This window comes from Mustela putorius, unplaced genomic scaffold (genome assembly GCF_011764305.1).
Source record: "Mustela putorius furo isolate JIRA1106 unplaced genomic scaffold, ASM1176430v1.1 tig00003845_pilon_pilon_pilon, whole genome shotgun sequence".
NCBI classification, from domain to species: domain Eukaryota; kingdom Metazoa; phylum Chordata; class Mammalia; order Carnivora; family Mustelidae; genus Mustela; species Mustela putorius.
The window spans coordinates 83,489,525-83,504,282 of NW_025421998.1; the positions used below are offsets into that span (position 1 = coordinate 83,489,525).

General features: G+C 41.6%; 1 protein-coding gene across 1 annotated transcript; it reads left to right on the top strand.

Annotated features, from left to right (window-relative positions):
* The first annotated feature begins 418 nt into the window (after positions 1 to 418).
* On the top strand, positions 419 to 2,414 carry HILPDA (hypoxia inducible lipid droplet associated). The gene is given in 3 exon segments (XM_004741823.2): positions 419 to 658; positions 1,540 to 1,752; positions 1,755 to 2,414. Coding segments are annotated over 2 exon segments (189 nt in total). The 5' UTR covers positions 419 to 658; positions 1,540 to 1,601; the 3' UTR covers positions 1,793 to 2,414.
* The last annotated feature ends 12,344 nt before the right edge of the window (positions 2,415 to 14,758 follow it).

Below are 14,758 nucleotides of genomic sequence, written 5' to 3' on the forward strand. Positions count from 1 at the left end.
TCTTGGTACTTCCAGAAAGAGAAAGCTCTACAGTCGCGGGAATTTAAATACTGGGGGTGGGGGCAATGGGTGGGGATCTGATGCCTTCTGGCAATCTGTGCTCTGTTGGACCGTCTGGTAAGGGAGCCCTTCTCTGCCTTCTTCCGACCGGAGAACCTCTGGATTTGGACACTTCAGATGTGTCTCCAACCCACTTGGAATGGGAGTAAATGTGCTGATTCCCTCCCGTTTCCCGCGGCAGAAAAAGGCGGTCTGCGTTAACACACACGCTAGTCCTATTGCAGACATCAGTGACTCAGAGCTCCAAGGCGGCTACTCTCCGAAACAAGTCAGACTGGCAGCGGTGCACTGGGGTCCAGACCTCGCACCGCCCCTGCGTGGGGGCGGAGCCGCGGACGTGCGTCAGGCCGGAGCGTGCGGCCCGAGTGCGCGTGCGCCGCTCCGCGACGGGGCCTGGGAGGGGTCGGGGCCGGGTCGGGGCTTTAAGAGGGCCGCGTGGGCTCCGTGGTTCTGCCGCTCTTTACCTCCCGCTGCGGTTTTACCTTCAGAGAATCGTCTGGACTGTGATTTAGCGCTTTTCGGGAGCTGCCTTTTCTCCGGTCTTCTGCACGACGCGCTGTTACAGCGAGCGGGCCGCTGCTGGCCATTGCTCCTGGAGGTGAGCGGCCGTGTGGGCTTCCCCGGCTTTCCGCCCCCTTTCCCCCAGGCTGCGTTGCCCCGCCGGCCGCCTGGGGGTTCCCGGGCTGGGTCCGCGCCTCCTGGGCTCCTGCGCTTCGCTCGGTCTCCGTCTGGGTCCAGAATCAGCCTCTCCTGCCCTGTTTCCAGGGATGGCCCTATGTTTCCTGTGGCTCTCCCCATGCTCTTTAGTGCTGGGTTAGGCGTCCCAGTCCTGCCCTCCCAAAGCACCCTTTGTATCACAGCACTTGGCGTGTTGTGTGTCTGACTGCCTAATTTCTTGCCCAGATGGTAAGCCCCGTGAGGGCAAGGTTCATGTCTACCGGATCCCGGCCCTCATACCTTCCTCGGTGCCTTAACACGTTGTAGGTATTCAGGGTGTGTTTGTTAAATAACTGAACTTGATAGATTTTAATGTCTTAGAATTATTTTGGCTTTACCAAAAAGTTTATGATGGACTGGAACCTGACTGAGATGTGAGGAGAAGCCCCTAAGCAGGGTGCTTTCTCAGGGGCATGTCCTTACCTTCCCCCTCAAAAAGACTCCATTCAGGAAGGTTTTTGGTCCCTGGACTGTGGCACAGGGATTGTGCGATGTACCTGGCAAAAGTAAAAGGTTTTATTTTAGAAGAGGTCAAAATGTTAAGGAGTTCTCTTGGATTAGTCCAGGAAGCAAGACTAGCTCTGCAGCCATGGAGTTTACAGTGTAAATATGCTTGGAGATTCTGTTGCAGAAGAACATCTACTGGTCTCTGTCTCCTGACTGGCTGAGCCTCACCCTTTGTTTCATGGGAAGATAGAAGTCAGGACTAGGAGCATGCATATCCCAAAAGGCTGTAGATTAATCTCACCTCTCTTCCCTTAGTATCCAGAGACCTTCGAGAAGTGAAGACTACTGCTCTACAGAAGAGAGGGGTCCTTTCAGCCATGAAGCCTGTGTTGAACTTCTATCTCTTAGGTGTGGTGCTGACCCTGCTCTCCATCTTCGTTAGACTGATGGAGTCCCTGGGGAGCTTACTGCAGAGCCCATTGCCTGGGAGCTCCTGGACCGCCAGAGGTCAACCAGCCAGCACAGAGCCCCCAAGGGTGTTCCAGACCATCCATCCAGAGGGGTGTGATAAGCCCTCTCTCCACCAGCTGTAACCTTGGAACAGGCAGGTGTCCAGTTCCTAGGCAGGAAAGCTCAGAACCTCGGTGTTACCAGAACTGTTACCAGGCCCATGAAGGGCCTCCACCTGGATGCTTCTTGCCCTGGAAGAAGAGCCTGTCTAATATACAGGTGTTAGTGGGTTGCCTGTGACTGCGATGGAATGCTTTCACTGTTCTCCCCAGGGTCTGCTGTACGTGCTGGTGTCCTTAGCAATATGGCTCTGATGCCTCTTAGGGACTTGTGCTTCATATTCAGTGTTGTCTTCATCTCTGCTTCGTCAACATCGGCCAAGAGTTCCTTCGGGCTTGGGTGTCTTTTGGTCAGTTTATGTGGTAGTCAGCTTCTCTTCATGAGAGCTGGTCTGTGTCTGGACGACAGTTGAAGTGGTGTATGGGTTGGCTGTAGGGAGGGGGATGATGAAATAGTGTCCACCTCTCATTGTTTCACATGGTAGAGTCCTTTCTCCAACAGAGCATGTGTGCGTGCATATTGGTCTGAAGGGGGCAGTAGGATGACAAAGCCTGCGTTATGGCCACCATGTGGCTTAAATGAATTTTTCTAATGAAATAAAAATTGAATATATACTTCTAGTATGTGTCAGTGGCCTTTGCCTTTGAAATCAGTGGTAGGGAAGGATCTTAGTTCCTAGATTTGGGGTTTGACATCTTAAAAACTCAGGAGCAGAAAAGTACTTAAAAACATTTTGTTTAATGGGTGCCTGGGTGGCTGAGTGGGTTAAGCCTCTGCCTTCGACTCAGGTCATGATCTCGGAGTTCTAGGATCGAGTCCCACATCGGGCTCTGCTCTGCAGAGAGCCTGCTTCCTCCTCTCTCTCTGCCTGCCTCTCTGACTACTTGTGATCTCTCTGCCAAATAAATAAATAAAATTAAAAAAAAAAAACATTTTGTTTAAAACATAATGTAGGGGTGCCAGGGTGGCTCAGTTGTTTAAACATCTGAATCTTTTTTTCTTTTTTAATTTTATTTATTTGAGAGAGGTCACAAGTAGGTAGAGAGGCAGGCAGAGAGAAAGGGGGAAGCAGGCTCCCCACTGAGCAGAGAACTCAATGCGGGCCTCGATCCCAGAACCCTGAGATAATGAAGTGAGCCAAAGGCAGAGGCTTAACCCACTGAGCCACCCAGGTGCCACTCTAAGCACCGGAATCTTGATCTCAAGGTTGTGAGTTGAAGGCTCTGATTAGCCTCCACACCATAGAATTTACTTTAAAAAAAAAAAAAAAAGAATATAATGTAAATAAACCTGAATTTGGAGGCAAGGGCAGTTGGGTCTGCCCTGAATCCATCAGTTTAATGAGCCTGGGCCAAGAATATTCTAGTCTTCTCTTGACTCTCCATTTCTAAAGAAAAAAAATGATTTTCTTCTAGTATTCCCACCCCCCACCTCAGTCTCTGGGGGAAAGAGTACTATCAGCCCAATAGGCTTTTTTTCTTCTATCCTGTTAGCCACCAGAATGAGTGCTCAATTTTGATTGTTCTCCAGGTAGGCTGGTAAAATGTCCACACTTCACAGACGGTTATTTTTGCTCACTCCCAGAAATTCACAGCTTGGCTTTTACACAGAAATGGAGGGTTTGGGATTTTTGTTTTTTCCCTTGCCTGTGTCTACTCCTCTCCATGCCCTACTCCATGTTAAGTGCATTCACACTCTCTTGATGTGTGTCATTTTACGTATGGTGAATTTGATTTACCTCAAAAGGTAGAAATGTAGTATGGTGCCTCTACTAAGCCACTTTTGCTTCCTGACTTGTTCTTGAGCCTAAGTGCCATTACTTTAGAAGCTGGTGGTTTGGGCATCTCTTCTATTTATTGCACTATGGTGGTCAGTAATGCTGTTTAGCAAGTGTTTCCAGCTCCCACTTTCTGGACACATGGTGCGATCTGGCCCCTGATCCTCTGGATGTCTGTGGTTTCTGTGGCTCATCTCAGTAGCATAGTACAGTAAAAGATTAGGTTGGCTTTTCATCTCTGATTTCAGGCACTTAAATGTGCCAGTAGCTATCCTAGAACATACTAGTTAAATTTGATAAAATTTTCTTATTACACCTCCAACTCATTCGGGGTATCTAAGCCGGAGAGCTGTACCTTAAGGCTCTTGCCCAAGCAGCTTAATTGAAATGATTCACAGAGTGCCAGGACTTCTGTGAGATTTTCACTGTAAGAGAGTTGAACCTACTCGGAGATTTTAACAACAGATGTGATGGCCATACCCTTGTTCTCATCTTTCCTATGAAAAGGGTGACCTGCTGTCCCCATTCCCCTGGCAAAGGGATTTTCTGGGATGCAGTATTTTCAGTGCTAAGCCTGGGACAGGTCTGGGTTACCCCAACACAGTCCGTCAGTCATTCTACCTACAAAGCTGAGTTCAAAATGGCATCTGTCCTTGCAAACATTTCTCAGCTTTATCTGTTAACCAGTTAGGGATGAGAAGCAGTAGCTTCTGTGAGCCCTGTAAACCCACTGATTTTTCTTGGCAGCCCTTGTGCCTGCTTGCAAGCTGGCCATTTCAGTTCTTATCTGAACTAATCTTGTGCTTTGTCAGTAGTGACCAACAGTATCCAATTCAGGCTGCTAAAATTCTGTTCTCTGACTTTTCTCAACTTCTTAGATAGATTAGATCAAGTATGTCTTCTCTGTTACTGCAGGCAACAGTTTTACCAAATACTTTGAGGCTGTATAACACGAGTTGCCCTCTTCTTATCTTTAAAAAGATCATCCCTTTGCTGCAACACCCACCTCTATAGTCCTCTCTCCTTATCAGTCAAGGACACATGAGGTTAGGTTATGCTGCCGCAGCAACAATTCTGAATTCTCAGTAGCTTAAAAGCAGAAGAGTTGCCTAAGACTGTGCTCCCAGGAAGCAAAATTGGGGCCTAATCAAGGAATATTCCCTTCCCCAAGGGTAAGGGACCTTCTTCACATCTGCGCTGTGGCTTATCATGATTACTAAGCTGCTGTGTTTCCTGTTCCTCCCCTTCTCCCTTAGTGCATTCATCTTGTCCCTATTCTACCAATATTTATTAGATGTGTAGGGCTTGTCTTTTGAGTGTGTAGTTTTCCATCTCAAGCCTCCTCGGAAAGTGATGTAGAGCCTATAGTGCATCATTCAGAGATTCTTGAATTTGAACTTGATGTTGTAGCTGAAGGGAATTTTACTGGGCTGTCTTCTTTGGGGAGGTATGGTGAATGCAGAAGGGATAGTGAGCTGCAGGAGGGATAGTGAACTAAATGGTTATTGACTAGAAGGGTCATTAATGGTCTCCAAATATTTCTGCCCTTGTCTTTCAAGCACATGATGGCAATGCACTTCCTGACATCTTTGTGGTTGGACAAGGCCATGAATTAGTTCTGACCAAAGAGTTGTGAGTGGGAGTAACTTGTGTCAATTCTAGATTGGAACACCTGAGTGTTATGCCCCAATAATGTGTCCGTGATTGAAGGAGCGAGACTGATATAAAGCGAAGGTCAAGCAAAGCTTTATTTCGCACCAAGCATCAAGAATCTAACCGAACGTCCAGGGACGCACCTCTTACAAGAGACGGTTGACCCTTCTCGGTTTCACACTCTAGTTTTTAAGGGCAAAGGCCATGCGGTCGGGCCTGGCCACGCACAGGTGACCAATGAGATTATAACACACACAGGAAACTCCACAGTGATGCTAGGTGACCAACTGAGTTACAATTTATCCTAGTAGTCATTTGACCTAGCCTATCACCTTGTTGGGATTGGCGCCCAAAAGGCTCCCAAAGGGTGGGGCCCATACTCCTTGGTAACCAGGGAGACAGTATGCATCCCCCCACTGATTGGATGTCTCCACCTGGTCTGACCCACCCTTGTATCTGGGCTTAGTTACCTGGAGCTGGTTTCAGGGACTTGTTTTTAAGTGAATCCCCTGGGGGAAGGGGAACAGGGACAGTTTAACTTTAATGAAAGCCTCTTGCTAAGTAGGTCCTTAACACTGAGGACTGGTTTAAAAACCTCCAAAACCTTTAACCTTTTCCACTCTGCTCTACTAACTAGCAGTACTCCCAATGTAGGTCCATTAATGTAGGTCCTAGAGTGAGGATGCAGTGGAGGGGAGCCCTGACTGATCCCTGATGAACATGGAGGGTAAATAAGAAAGAAACCGCGATTGTGTTAAGCACCTGCAACATAAGTTGGCTTATCCTGATGGATGCATTTGCCTTTAGCATCTCCCAGCTACTGCACATTTCATTACTCCCTCCCTGAGATAACATATTTAAGACAGTAGTGGTGGGGGGGGGGCAGACATGTAAACAAACCAATAACGTTCCATGGTTCCATGATAGAAATGTGTATAGGTTGTGGGTACATAAAGTTATCTGCTGGCTGGAGGCACACGTTAAACGGAAAGCTTTTTAGAGGATCTGAATTTTAAGAAATGAACAGGTAGCCACGTCCGGAAAGGGTTTACCTACTAGAGGGAATTGTGAGCCAAGACGTTGAAAGGAGCCTAAGTATTGCATATTTAGAAAGTACAAACCTTAAATTCTTATTAGCTTGAGGCCTTTGCTCTAGTGCCATCTAGTGGAGTTTTAAGGAAGAAGGAGACACTAACTACACGCTGTGTAATGCTTTACAGATTTGAAGGCCCTGCCTCTAAAGCTTATGATAGATATCACAATATTAAGGGTTGGAAGATATGATCTAGTCTAATACTATCCAATAAAACTATAATGCAAGCCACGTGTGTTATTTAAATTTTTTCTAGTGATCACATTAAAAAGAAACAGCAAAATATTTTAAACACCTTTAACCCAATATACTAAAAATATTATTTCTACATGTAATCAACCTAAGAAGTTATTTATGAGATAGATACCTTACATTTTGTGGTACTAAGTATGTATTCGTATTGGCATTTTACACTTAGAACATACTTCATTTGGATTAGCCACATTTCAGGTGCTCAGTAGTCCACATGTGGCTAGTGGCTACTGTATTGAACAGCATAGATCTTTTCATTTTACTACAGAGGAAACAGAAGGAAGCTAAGTAACTTAGACAATATCATTGAATTAATGGCTTCTTGGTTGCTGGTTTACAGCTCTTTCCACAATGTGATTTCTCTTTTTTTGAGGAACTCTTCAAAATGCAGAAGTAAAATACATTCGATAATGTGCTTTTTCAACCCTACATAATTCTTGTATGGACACATATGAGTTTTTTTTTCCTGAGAAAACCTATTGTAGCAAATCAAAATTGTGAAATGACTGTAACTTAAGCAATGTTTACATACTGCTTTGCTCATAGACCATCAATAGTGCCTCAGATTGGATTTGCTTTATGTGGCAAATACATATATTTAACTCATAATTCATCACTTGAACACTAACTTTTTTTTTTAAAAAGAGCTAATATCATATGAAAGCTCTTTATTTTTTTTAAAGATTTTATTTATTTATTTGACAGATCACAAGTAGACAGAGGCAGGTAGAGGGAAAGGGTGGGGGTGTGTGCAGGCCCCCTGCTGAGTAGAGAGCCTGATGTGGGGCTCAATCCCAGGACCCTGAGATCATGACCTGAGCCAAAGGCAGAGGCTTAACCCACAGAGCCACCCAGGTGCCCCAAACACTAACTTTTTCTTATGTCTCCTTCTAGACTTTGTTCATACACATTGGACATTTCTATATTGTAATAGTATGAGTGTAATTTGGACCCTTTTTTCCCTATTGCTTAACATTATGAAATGGAGAATTAACTAATTGATAAAAGCAGGTAGTTTTATGTAATCTGAGGAAATCTGAATTGAAGAATATTTTATTCATAAGACATATTAGAATAGTATACTAATACTTATGTAAGAAGAGACAGGAAAAGTTAAATGGTAAATGCTGGTATAAGTATGCTTAAACATTCTCTAAAAGGATAGAAAGAAAAATAATAGTGGCTTCATTTGGAGGGAAGTGTGGTGGGAACTGAGCCAATGATGGGGGTGGGAAGGAGCTCTTCACTGTCCCTTTTGAAACTTTATATTGTTTGTACCTTGTGAATGTGTTACTTGTTTGAAATTTTATTTTTTAAATGCCTGTAATCTTTTCCAGTTCTATTTATAATATCCTTCTGAAAAAAATTTTTTAATTAATTAATTTATTTGACAGACAGAGATCACAAGTAGGCAGAAAGAGAGAAAGGGAAGCTGAGCAGAGAGCCCAATGCGGGGCTCCATCCCAGGACCCTGGAATCATGACCCAAGCTGAAGGCAGAGGCTTCAACCCACTGAGCCACCCAGGCGCCCCTCCTTCTGAAATTTTAATTGGGACTTTATTGAGCCTACAGATCAATTTGTGGTGGAACTGACATCTTAATATTGAATCTTCCAGTCCATGAACATAGTATATCTTTCCTTTTGTTATTGTTGATTAAGAATTCTTTTTTTAATATTTTATTTGTCAGAGAGAGCATAAGCAGGGGGAGCGGCAGGCAGAAGGAGAAGCAGGCTTCACACTGAGCAAGAAGCCAGACATGGGACTCCATTCCAGTACCCTGGGATTATGGCTGAGCCAAAAGCAGATACTTAACCGACTGAGCCACCTGGGTGTCCCAATTAAGAATTTTTTATCTATGTTCATGTGTAATGCTGGTCTGTGGTCTGTTGATTTCTTTACTTGTATTGTCTTTATCTGATTTGGTAATGCTGGATTCATAAAATGAGTTGGGAAATTGGAAACTGTTTCCTATTTATTTCCTGAGTTTGTATAAGATTATTCCTTAAAAGTTTGATAAACTCCTCTAGTGAAGCCATATGAGCTTAGAGTTTTATTGGTGGCAAGATAGTTACAAATTCAGTTTCCTCTATGAATATATATTTGATTTTTCCTAAATCAGTTTTTGTCACTTTTTTTCTAAATCAGTTTCAGTAATATCTATGTGGTGACATTTACATAGAACACCTAAGTTGCCAAATTCATTGGCATTAAGTTAAAACTATTTCCTTAATATACTTTTTTTTAAAAGATTTTATTTATTTATTTGACAGAGAGCACAAGTAGGCAGAGTGGCAGGCAGAGGGAGAGGGAGAAGCAGGCTCCTCACTGAGCAGGGAGCTTGATGGGGGACTTGATCCTGGGACCAGGGATTATGACCTGAGCTGAAGGCAGACACTTAACCAACTGAGCTACCCAGGTGCCCCTCCTTATTTTATTTTTTTTTTTAAGATTTTATTTATTTATTTGACAGAGAAAGATCACAAGTAGACAGAGAGAGAGAGAGGGAAGCAAGCTCCCCGCCGAGCGGAGAGCCCGATGCGGGACTCGATCCCAGGATCCCGAGATCATGACCTGAGCCGAAGGCAGTGGCCCAACCCACTGAGCCACCCAGGTGCCCCGCCCCTCCTTATTAAAAAAAAATATTTTTTATTTTATTATTTATTTGACACAGAGAGAGAGAGATCACAAGTAGGCAGAGAGGCAAAGAGAGGCAGACTCCCCCCATTAAGCAGAGAGCCTGATGTGGGACTCAATCCCAGGACCCTGAGATCATGACCTGAGCTGAAGGCAGAGGCTTAAACCACTGAGCCACCCAGGTGACCCCCAGATGCCCCTCCTTATTATACTTTTAAAATCCACAAGATCAACAGTGATGTTTCCTCTTTTTTTTTCTTGGCAATTTGTGTATTTTTTCCTTTTATCTAGATCTCACTAACTATAGGTTTCTCAATTTCTATAAATTTAACTGCTCTTTTATTAACTTTGAAGTAGGCTGTTTAATTTCCAAATCCCTGAACATTTTCCAAATATTTTTCTTTCATCGATTTTATTGTTTCTAATTTCATTGATTATGGTCAGGGAACATACCCTTTATTATATTAACTAGTGGAAATTTATTGAGACTTTTATAGCTCAGCACATTGATATATCTTAATGAATGTGCAGTGCGCACTTGAAGAGAATGTGGATTCTTTGGGTTCTGAGTGTTCTATTTTATAGAAAAGTGTACAGAATATTTTTTATAGAAAGTATACAAAATACAAACAATTTTTTAACAAAAATTACATAAAGTGGGGCACATGGGTGGCTCAGTTGCTTGAGTATCTGACTCTTGATTTTGGTTCAGGTCATGATCCTGGGATTGTGAGATTGTGCCTTGCATTGGGCTCTGTGCTGAGCAAGGAGCCTACTTAAGATTCTCTCCCTCTGCTTCTCTCACCCCAGTTCATAGGCATGCTCTCTCTCTTTCTTAAAAAACAACAACAAAAAAAAACTATAGGGGCGCCTGGGTGGCTCAGTGGGTTAAGCCGCTGCCTTCGGCTCAGGTCTTGATCTCAGGGTCCTGGGATCGAGTCCCGCATCGGGCTCTCTGCTCAGCAGGGAGCCTGCTTCCTCCTCTCTCTCTCTCTCTGCCTGCCTCTCTGCCTACTTGTGATCTCTCTCTCTGTCAAATAAATAAATAAAATCTTTAAAAAAAAAAAAAAAAAAAAAAACTATAAACATAAACTTAGTTGATAGTTATTCAAGTCTTCTGTATCACTCTTGATCACCTGTTTACTTGTTCTGTGAATTTCTGAGAAAGGATGTGATATCCAACTCTATTTATCTGTTTGTTTATTTTTTTCCTTTCGTTGCATCAGCTTTTGTTTCATGTTTTTTGAAACTCTGTTATTGGATACATATACACTTAGGATTGTTATGTCTTCTTAAATTGACCTCCTTTTCTTTTAAAAATGCCCCTCTTTGGGGTAGACAAACCATAAGAAATTCTTGATCATAGGAAACAAACCGAGGGTTACTGGAGGGGATGAGGGTGGCACAATGGAGTAACTGGGTGATGGGCATTAAAGAGGGCATGTGATATAATGAGCACTGGTGTTATATATAACTGATAAATCACTGAACTCTACCTCTGAAACTAATAATACACTATATATTAATTGAATTAAATTTAAATTTAATTTAAATTTAAAACCTCTTTGGAGTGCTTAGGTAGTTCAGTTAAGTGTCTGACTCTTGATTTCCATTCTGGTTGTGATTTCAGGGTCTTGGGATCAGGCCCCACATAGGATCCTGAGCTCAGCATGGAGTCTGCTTGAGATTCTGTCTCTCCCTCTCCCCCTCCCCCAGCTTGCAGGCATGCTGTCTCTTTCTTTCTCAAAATAAATAGCCTTTAGAAAAAATTGTACTTCTTCATCACTTGTATTATTCCTTGTCATGAAGTCTTCTTTGTATGGTATTAATATAGCCACTCTAACTGACTTATGATTACTGGCTGCAAAGTTTATCTTACTCTGTCTCTTTAACTTATGTGTCTTTATATATTGTGGATTTCTTATAGATAGCACATAGTTGTGTCTTGCTTTTCTTTTTTTTTTTTTTAAGATTTTATTTATTTAGTTAGTTAGTTGACAGAGATCACAAGTAGGCAGAGAGGCAGGCAGAGAGAGGAAGAAGCAGGCTTCCCGCTGAGCAGAGCATCTGATGTGGGGCTTGATCCCAGGACCTGAGCCAAAGACAGAGGCTTAACCCACTGAGCCACCCAGGTGCCCCATGCCTTGCTTTTTATACAGACCAGCAGTATCTCATTTTTTAATTGGAATTTTCAGGCCATTTATATTTAGTGTAATTATCAGTAAGATTAGGTTTAAATCTTCTATCTCGTTATTTTCCGTTTCCCATCTGTTCTTTGTTCCATTTTCCCTCTTACCTTCTTTTGGGTTAATTATCAATTATTGGGTTAATTATCAAATAGTGTTCTATTTTATCCTCACTATTGACTTATTAGCTATATATCTCTAATTTTTTAATGGTTCCTGTATTCAAAGATTTACAATAGACATCTTTTAACTTATTACAGTATAACTTCAAATAGTATTTTACTATCTCGTGTATAATGTCAGAGCTATGCAATACTACACCTTTATCTTCTGCTCTCATCCTCTGTGCCATTCTTGTCATATATTTTACTTACATATATGTTCTAAACCTGATGTTAAATATTACATTGTTACAATTTTTAGTATATGTGCTGCCGAAGCGAGCACATTGTTACAATTTTTAAATAGTCAATTGTTAGCTAAAGAACCTTAAAAATTATATGTATACATATTTAACATTACTACTCATGGGGATCCCTGGGTGGCTCGGATAGTCGGGTATCTGCCTTCGTCTGCCTTCCAGGGTCCTGGGATCGAGCCCCACATCAGGCTCCCTGCTCAGGCTCAGAAGCAGAGCCTGCTTCTCCCTCTCTCTCTGCCATTCTCTCTGCTTGTGCTCTATGGTTCTGTCTCTCTCTCTGTCAAATAAATAAATAAAATAAAATAAAATAAAGAATGTTTAACATTTTTGTGTAGTCATATATTTACAATTTCTAGTAATTACTTACTGTTTGTATAGCAGTAGGTTTATAGTTTTTACTATATTTAGAAAAATTTCAGCCCTTATTTCTTCAAATATATGTCTTTAACTCAGGAGGTAAACAGTATGTCCAATATAGCCCTGACCACATATCCACAACTCTGGTCAGACCACTTTTAGAGCTAATAATGATTCTTCCAATTTGTAGAGTCATATGTAGGAAATTTCTTTTAATACTTTTTATTTTAAAATTTATTTAAAAGAAAAACATGTTCATGGTACAAACAGTACAAAAGGTATTTTGTGAAAGAGAAGTCATTTTTTCTACCACCATTACCAATGCCCTACCCCTTCTAAGGCAGTCAACATTTTTTTTCCTCCCAGAAATTTTCTGGGCATGTTCAACCATATATGAGTATATATTCTTTTTTTTTTTTAATGCCTTTTACCCAAGTGATAGCATTTTATATATACTGTTCTTCATCTTTTTCTGGCTTTATAGGTCTCAGTAATCATTCCTTATCAGTATATATAAAGTTGCCTTGTTCCTTTAATGGCTACAAAACATTACATCATATGGAAGTTTCATAGTTTAACTGGTGCCCTATTGATGGACATTAACCTTTTACAAGGTAAGGAAAAAAATATCAAGAACAGAGTACTGGGACACCTGAGTGGCTTGGTCAATTAAGCATCTGCCTTTGGCTCAGGTCATGATCCTGGGGTCCTAGAATAGAGTCCCACATCGGGCCTCTTTCATGGTGGGAAGAGGAGGAGTAAGTGTTGAGTAAGGATGGAGTAAGGATGAGTGTTGGCTGACTCCTCCACTAACATCCCTCTGCCTGACCCCCACCCCACTTATGTGCTCACTCTCTCTCTGACAAATAACTAAAATCTTAAAAAAAAAAAAAAAGTACTGTGATAAAGGAAAATTAGTGACCTTGAAGATTGTTTGAATATATGAATTTCCAGTATTATAGACTTTTCATCAATAAAAAAATAAATATTTTTTCTTCTCATGAGCAAGTCTTAAGAAGAAATAAGCCACTAAGATGTAAACTTCTGCCTCTGATGTAGGCATCAGCTTTGGAAAAACACCAGTAAGAAGCAGGCCTCCCACTTAATGTTAAGAGAATCACCAGGAAATTTAACCCAAAGCATGGGAAGATTGCCCCAGTGTGTGTCTTGGGAGTTTAAAAGACATGGGAGAACTGACTTACCTCCTTGGCTTGCTCCTTGTATAAACACCAAAGTGAAAGAGCCTGGTAACTGTCCAGTCATAGTCAGAGGGATAACTATTTTCTGTCCCCTCCTCAACTTCATGCAACCTGAAGAAATCTTTGAGTGCATTTTTCTTGTCATGATGCCAAAAATAGATTGTGAGGGGAGGAGAGGAGTTGGTGCCACTACAATGCTATGCTAGTAAATGTTTGACACCAGCTCTCCGAGGGGGAATATATATAATATATAATACCATAGTCATACATAATACACATGCTAGATATCATTATTACCTATATAGCATAATATAGCATATAATATATAATTATGTAGTATATACCCTATAATTCAATATTATGTACTATAAATAGTAATTATATTAATTATATATTATAACAAGTATGTATAATATATATGCATGTATATATACCTATATGTACAAATATGTATTACATATAATTATATATGTTTTCTCTAAAATTTTACCAACATTGAGGCCCCTGGGTGGCTCGGTCGGTTGGGTATCTGACTCTTGATTTTGGCTCAGGTTGTGATCTCAGGACTGTGGGATCGAGTCCCACATCAGGCTCTGAGCTCAGCACAGAGTCTGCTTGTCCCTCTCCCTCTGCTCCTCACCCCACTTGCTCACTCTGTCTCTGAAATAAGCAAAATCTTTAAAAAACAATGTACTGACATAAAGTATGTATAGCACACACTTTATAACTGACAATAAAACATATAGTACTCTTGTACACTTCATATAGGCAGTTGATTCGCACAGAAATCCTTCACTGATTTTTGTCAAACTCTTGCATGCTGAGCCAGCCTATGCAACTGACAAACAAGTGTTGTTCTGACATGAGTGTTGGCTGACTCCTCCACTTACATCAACGACTAAGATGAAAGAGAACTAAGCAAGTTGTATGTTGGAACTTCACATGTTCATCTGCTGACTTAAGCAACTTCTTTGCTAAATCAAGACAGTAGCTTTCAATATACTGGGAAACTCCTCAGATCTGTTTGTGTCTACAGACAAATCTGTAACAGCTACAGACACTTTTAAGTTTACTGCATCATTAACATTTCTCTGTAACTTCAGACAGCCAACAAAACAATACATCAAGGTGTAATTTATAACATTTACTGGTTCCCTGGTGTGAATAAGTCCCAGCACAGTGGGTTTGAAGGAAGTGACCGACAGAAAGTTCCGGAACACACACGGAGAAGAGATAGGCAGTCGTAGTGCAGCATTATATAGTATTTCTACCCTGAAGGTACAAGAGATGTAAAGAACCTCTAGAGAGTAGTAAAATAATTCAGAAGAGGAGCGTGGGCCATGACCTTTGCTTTTGTATAATTTATTTAAGTGTAAGTTTATATAATTTA